Source organism: Mycteria americana, chromosome 1 (genome assembly GCF_035582795.1).
Source record: "Mycteria americana isolate JAX WOST 10 ecotype Jacksonville Zoo and Gardens chromosome 1, USCA_MyAme_1.0, whole genome shotgun sequence".
Taxonomy (NCBI): Eukaryota; Metazoa; Chordata; class Aves; order Ciconiiformes; family Ciconiidae; genus Mycteria; species Mycteria americana.
Genome location: NC_134365.1, coordinates 124,409,321 through 124,415,626, shown reverse-complemented (window position 1 = coordinate 124,415,626; position 6,306 = coordinate 124,409,321). Strand labels below are relative to the sequence as shown.

At 51.7% G+C, this 6,306-nt stretch overlaps 1 protein-coding gene across 1 annotated transcript; it reads right to left on the bottom strand.

Moving 5' to 3' along the window:
* Nucleotides 1-384: 384 nt before the first annotated feature.
* CRYAA (crystallin alpha A) lies at nucleotides 385-3,008 on the bottom strand. Its single transcript, XM_075491873.1, has 3 exons — nucleotides 2,820-3,008; nucleotides 1,745-1,867; nucleotides 385-663 (listed from the first exon to the last, which is right to left on the bottom strand). Exons 1-3 carry the CDS (start codon nucleotides 3,006-3,008, stop codon nucleotides 454-456), a joined length of 522 nt encoding a protein of 173 aa, XP_075347988.1. The 3' UTR covers nucleotides 385-453.
* Nucleotides 3,009-6,306: the final 3,298 nt, after the last annotated feature.

Genomic DNA, 6,306 nt, shown 5'->3' with positions numbered 1-6,306 from the left:
GCTTGGCTCTGTTGCTTTTTTTTAAGAGTAACCAGTTTAACTCTGCGTGGGGTAGAGCAAGTCTGCAGGGCTTTTCCCCTGCTCCAAGCCTCGCCTCAAGACCTGGTGCACCAGGAGCCAGTGTTACTCGTGCACTCCCTCCTACCTGATGGTGGTTATGGACTACAGCACTGGACGAAGACCCTTTCAGCAAGTACAACAGCGTGACAGCATGCGCCATCCATGCCATCCCCACAGCACAGCTCGCAGGTTTAAGCTTCGAAGTCCACCAGCCGCTCACCCAGCCCCTCGTCCCATCCAAGGGAAAGGGGGAAAAAAAAAAAGAAACAAAGGGAGGGATGGGGGGGAACCAACAAAATAAACCCCTCTAGATATTCACTGATATCTATGCAATGGCTCTGGGAAGGAGACCTGCAGACGGTGGCAGCCTGCGTACCACAGCGGCAGGCGGGCTTAGGAGGAAGGCGCGGAGGTGGGCTTCTCCTCCCGGGACACGGGGATGGGCCTCTCGCCATGGCTGGCGTCCATGTTGGAGGGGACCTTGGGGCCCGTGAAGGTCAGCATGCCGTCGTTGGACAGGGAGCAGGTGATGGCAGCCTGGTCCACGTTGGCAGGCAGGCGGTACCGGCGGTGAAACTCACGGGAGATGTAGCCGTGGTCGTCCTGAGAAGCAGTGGGAAAAGGGGGGAATGCCCATCAGAACCCCCCCGGCACCAAGCTGCACCTCCCTCTGCCCGACCCCGCGGCTCCGTCGGAGGGGGGCGTCCACATTCACCCTGGCTTACCGTGACACTGTACTGCCGGTATCGCCTGGCGCATCTCTGCTTTTTACTCTGTTTTACAGGTTTGTGTCCCCCCCATGATGCCCCTGAAGCTGCAAGAGCTGAGCAGAGCAGCAGGGTGTTATTTTGGCCACATTATAGGTTGGGATCTGATTTGGACTGGGGCCCTGCCGCAGCCTCCGATTTCAAAGGATGCTTGGAGAGAAAGTCTGGGGTTCTGCAAAGGTAAAAGCAATGCGCACATGTGTGCCCATGTATTTCCTTACTAGGCAGCAACGCTGTGTCAGCCAAAGTACACAATCCTGGCCCCCTTTTTTTTGGCCAAAAGAATGAGAAATGCAATATTTTTTTATAAGTCAGCCGTGAAAACGGCTAGTCTCTTCCTCTGGAAAAAATAACTATATTAAAAAATACATACTGTTTCCAAGCTAGAGCTTTGTCTGGCCAAAAAAGTGTATGAGAAGAATTAAACCCCTGCTGGTATAATTCACTTTTCGACCCCCACAGATATTTCCATGACATACGTGTTAAAAGTTTCCAAGCCTGAGGCACTCGGTTGTTTTTCTTTTGTTTTGTTTGCTCTTGCTTTTCTCTCCCAGATCAGCATATGAGAACTCTGTTTTCACTAACGATTCTGGCTTATGAAAACTCAGCCATGCTTCGGCAGCACCAGATGATGTTCTTTGTCTGGTCCAGTGTTATTACTGAACAATGGACATCGTCACCTGACGGTTATGGAAGATGATGATTGAAAATAAACAAAAGAGGAGTGGATTAGCTCGTTATTGTCAGATATCAGGCTGGGGCTCTATGGGAACTGGCCATGCCAATAATGACAATCGATAAATAACTCCTTCTTCTGATATATTCTTTTTTTTTTCCTTCAGCTGAGGACCATTGGAAAGAAAGAAAACGGAGCTCGACTCCCCAGTTGCTCCACCGTCACCCTCACTTCCACTTACCTGTCTTTCACTGTGCTTGCCATGGATTTCCACAAAGTCGTCGATAATCTTCACACTCAGGTCTTCAGGAGAGAAGTGTTTTACATCCAGCATGATTGTAAACTTGTCCCGGTCAGACCTCACCTGAAACAAACATTGTTACACAGTGAGACCCGAGCTCTAAGCGCGGAGGTAGCACCAGCGTCGTGGCAGCTTAAAAGCTGGAGAAGGGGTGGTCTAGCGGCGGCACGGTTTCTCCTTCTGTGACTACGGGGGTCTTCTTCCCATTGCGGGGACCCAGGGACGCTGGGAGGCCGTGGTAGGCGTCTGCGCCATTGCTACTGCGCAGAGGGGAGAGGCGTCACTTCTCACCACTATTCTTGTGCCCGGGACCCCTTTGCACTCAGCAATCTGCCAGATGCACCAGGCATTTGTACTCAGCAGCGAGAGGGGATGGAAACCAGTGTAACATTCTCTGATAGCACGCGTTTCGTCCTTTCAGCGATTTATGGTTTCTTTGTGATCTTAGCTCTGGCAGGAAACCACTAAGAGAGAGCGAGAGAAAGCACTGGTCCCTGAGCTTCGGACCACGGCCCCCACAGTTACGCGCTCCTCCTACACGCTGCCTTTGGAAAATTGCTCCTGGGTCCTCCACCGTGGGCTTGCAAAAACCACCGAGCTCCTGAGGTGGAGGAGGGGGCCGGAGGAAGCTCCCGCTCGCCAGGGTCCTCTCCCACGCCGAGCTGCCCTCGCGGGCGCTTACTCCAGGAGCAGCCTAGCTCTTCCTTTGCCATACGGCTGGCAGGCGCGAGGGCAGCAAAGGCAGCCTTTTACACGTCGGAAACAATCATCAAGAGCCAAAATGGTTTCCGTTTCTCATAGGGAATCCTTCTCCCCAGCGAGGGTTTCCCTCCATGCCCAAGAAGGGGCGGGCAGGCTGTGCTTGGCGGCGGGCCGGAGGTCCTCCTCGCCCCCTCGCACCCCAGCACAGGGCTACAGCCGCTGGCCCCCGCCGGCGAGCCACAGGTGGGAAAGAGCAAGCAGAAGCATAAGGAGGGAGAGGAAGGAAAAGGAGAGGAAGCTGAAGGGCCCTTACCTCCGAAATGCCTGACTCCAGCACGCTGCGGAAGAGGGACTGCCTGTAGTAGGGGCTGATAGTGGAAGAGAACAAAGGCAGGAGATCGTACTCGAGGAGACCCTCTCCGAAAAACTGGTCGAACAAACGGCTTGGAATGAGGGGTCCCAGAGCACGCTTGAACCAGGGGTGCTGGATGGTAATGTCCATGCTTGCTGCTGCTGCGACCTGTGGCTGCAAGGGGAGAGCGGTGGGGGCAGTGCAGCTGCTGGGGAGACAGCGATGCCTTGGCTGGACTGCGCAGTGCAGCCCCAGGGAAGCTCCCCCTATATATACCGGTCTCGCAGAATGAAGGCATTAGCGGGATTTCTCTGGAAAGACATGATCTCATGATGGAGGCAACATGGTCAGCAGAAATGCGGAGACTGACCTGGAAATGACAGTCTGGTTGGAACCGGTGCCAGATCTCCCGGAGGGATGATGCCAGGCAGCAGGCTGTGAGACACGGGGTGCCCAGGGGTACTGGTAGGTCCTCTGCGGGATCAAGCAGGCTAAACAGGAGACCCCGGTGGGCGTCTCAAGGATGCTTGTGAAGGAGGTCTGCTCTGTGGGTCTTTGTAACCCGCCCTTGGCTTTTCGTTAATTTGCTTCTGTTTCTGCCCCTCCTTGAAACAGAGACATAAAGTCTCTTCCAAATAAATGAAACAACTTCCTTCCAAGAGAGGAAAAAGCGTTTGATTCAGTTTGAAGAAAGGGAAACTTTTTTTGTGACATGCTATAAGGTGTCTCCGCCACTTGAGAGGGGCCTGACACCCCTGGCATGGGGATCCTGGGGAGGCTGGCAAGGAAGCAGGACTAATGCATGATGCAGATCATGAACATGGGTTTGACAAAACAGAAACTTTTAACCAATAGATACTTTGCCAAAAGAAGAAGGAAAAATAAGTTTGGTCACCAACCATAACAGCAGTCCCAAAGCTGGTCTTGAGACTATCCTTGTTTTGATTTAAGAGTGTTGTGGGAGATTCCTTTATCTCCTGGTGTCACGACACAGATCCTGCTTAACATGCATTTCTGGTTACGGTTGTTTTGCATTTCCGTTCACTTAAAGCTGCCTTTAAGAGGTCGTCCGCCATCCTGGACGGACCGGGGAAGGGGCACGTGAACAGCCCACCGCGGGAGCAGCAAGCCCTGCCAGGAGGCACAGGCGGCTGGGCGGCGAAAGGGCAGCGAGGCTGCCCAGCTCCACAGCAGGGCTCAGCATGAGGCCGGGGCAACAGCTGAAACCCCATTTCCACTGGAGCCAGTGATATAGGGGTTGCATCCTAGGGGTCTTCTGGACAGCAGAAGCACCTACGTCAGGAGTCTTGTGCGTCTCAGCACCTTTCGCAGTCAGCGGAGAGTGAGGGAGAGAGGGGAGAGGGCACCTCCAAAAGGCACTTCAGAGCTGAGAGGCTGAATCATCCTCTCATGGTGCCAGGGACTAAAGAAACTGAAGGTGGCATCAGTTTTTTGGGAGAAATGGGATCAATCCAAGTCAGAGGAGTTAAATTCAGAAGAGCACTGAGGCAAAGTGACATTCAGCTGAGCATCGCCTGGCATCTAGGCACCATGTGGTCTTGGAAAGTCCTTGGCCTTGGCTCCCACACATGACCCCTCCCCACGCAGTGCATGGAGGCAGGCGAGGAAAAGTGGGAACCAGAAGATCCCGTTACAGAGGCTTTCCTCCATGGAAAGCAAGAAGTTGAGCAGAAAAACACCCAAAAAGGCAGTAGAGACCGCTAAGAAGACAGACTAGAGTTTAGGTTCAACCTCACCTAGTTCCAGCAAGAAAAGGCCCTGTGGTCTGGCCATGGCTCTTAGGCATGAAGGCTCTTCTAAAATCAGGTGCCAAAACAAGATCAATCCCTCCTCAAGACATGGAGGAAAAAAAACACAACAGACAGACCTAACCCCCCATTCAGTACCATTGTCCCAAATCTGTCATTTTGCTTGAGAAAATGAAGGGAAAGCAAACAAGAGTCATAAAGCGCTACCAAGATTTTTCTTCAAGAGCTCTATGAGATTTGGGTCTTTGCCCCAGGAGAGAAGAAAATATCTCCTCAGCCACCCAGTACCAGAGACTGGCTAACCTGTATTTAACCAAATGGCAGCAGTGACCTGATATATGCAGAATGAAAGGAGAGATACAGGAACTGGTTCAAATCCCAAGGCACTCACTGGAGCACACAAAGCAAATGATTTATTTGGCTGGTAGAGGAGCAGGTGGGAACTGTGCCCTGATACAGAAAGTGAGACAGATTTCGGGGTCTGACATACCATCTGGGCCCCAGCCATGCGTGAGGCGTGGATGCAGTCCCTGCAGTGTGTTGGGAACATAACCTTTGTGTTTCCCAAACCAGGGGTGATACCAAGACCACAGGGAGCAACGCACACAATGGCAGGCTCCTCTCTGGGCATTTTCAGTCCTTAAGAAACTGCCAGACCCTTGAGATCTGACCTCCACTGTGTTCCCCACACAGGAACAGGGGCGGATTATTGGGGCGGGGAGGAAGAAGGGAGCCCAGGTGGGCTGTACCTCTCTCAGCAACACCGACCAGCAGCACATCGGTGCTCTTAGTTAGGCACCAGGAAAGCAGCTGCTTGCCTACACACCACCATTTATCTCACAGGGAAGCCCAACAAAATCCATCATCTACCCACAGCCCGAAGCTTGCTCCAGGATCGGAGCACGTGTGTGTTCAACACATGATCGGAGCACCACGTATGTTCAGTGGGATGATGGGAATGGGCCATTGAGAGAAAAAATGACAAATATGTCTTCACCTAAATTTCATCTAAGATTATGTATATTACCACACATTCAAATACTTGAAAAGTGACAGCCAACTTTTATGGGTTTATATCTTCAGTTTCTTCTGGACTCACATTTTCATGGCTCCCCCTAGAATTAATCATATCCATTTTGTCCTTGACGGACTTTTTTGCCTTTTATGGGCAAAATATTTCACTGAAATGTAAACTTCATTTATGGAAGTTTTTTTTCTGATACAGACTTCGCACTGTCTGCACGCCTCTGGGCAACAAGCAATCTCCTGATACTCATCACATCTAACTTCCAACTGTCTAAAACTTAGGTGTCCAGTTCAAATGAGTTGTCCAGGCTCCCTGTCCAGTCAGTGGAGAGGGACAGATGCCTCCAGATGGCTCACATTATAATGCAGGTGGCTAGGAAAGGTGAAATGAGACACCTTTCAGCAGTGCCTACATCTTGACTGATTAAGGAGGGAGCCTGGACAGCTGCCTTAGGGGAGGCAATTCTAATTCTAACCTCATTCTGGACAAGCAGAGCTGGTGAGATGAATCCCATCCAGTGGGAATTCCGTATGAGAGGAGAAAGCAATCATTTTGCACCAGTTCAGGGGACCAGACTTCTCACAGGATGCACAACATTTGTGCATCATCACCTACTGAGCAAAAGCAGTGAGTTTTCTCGGTGTTCCTATAA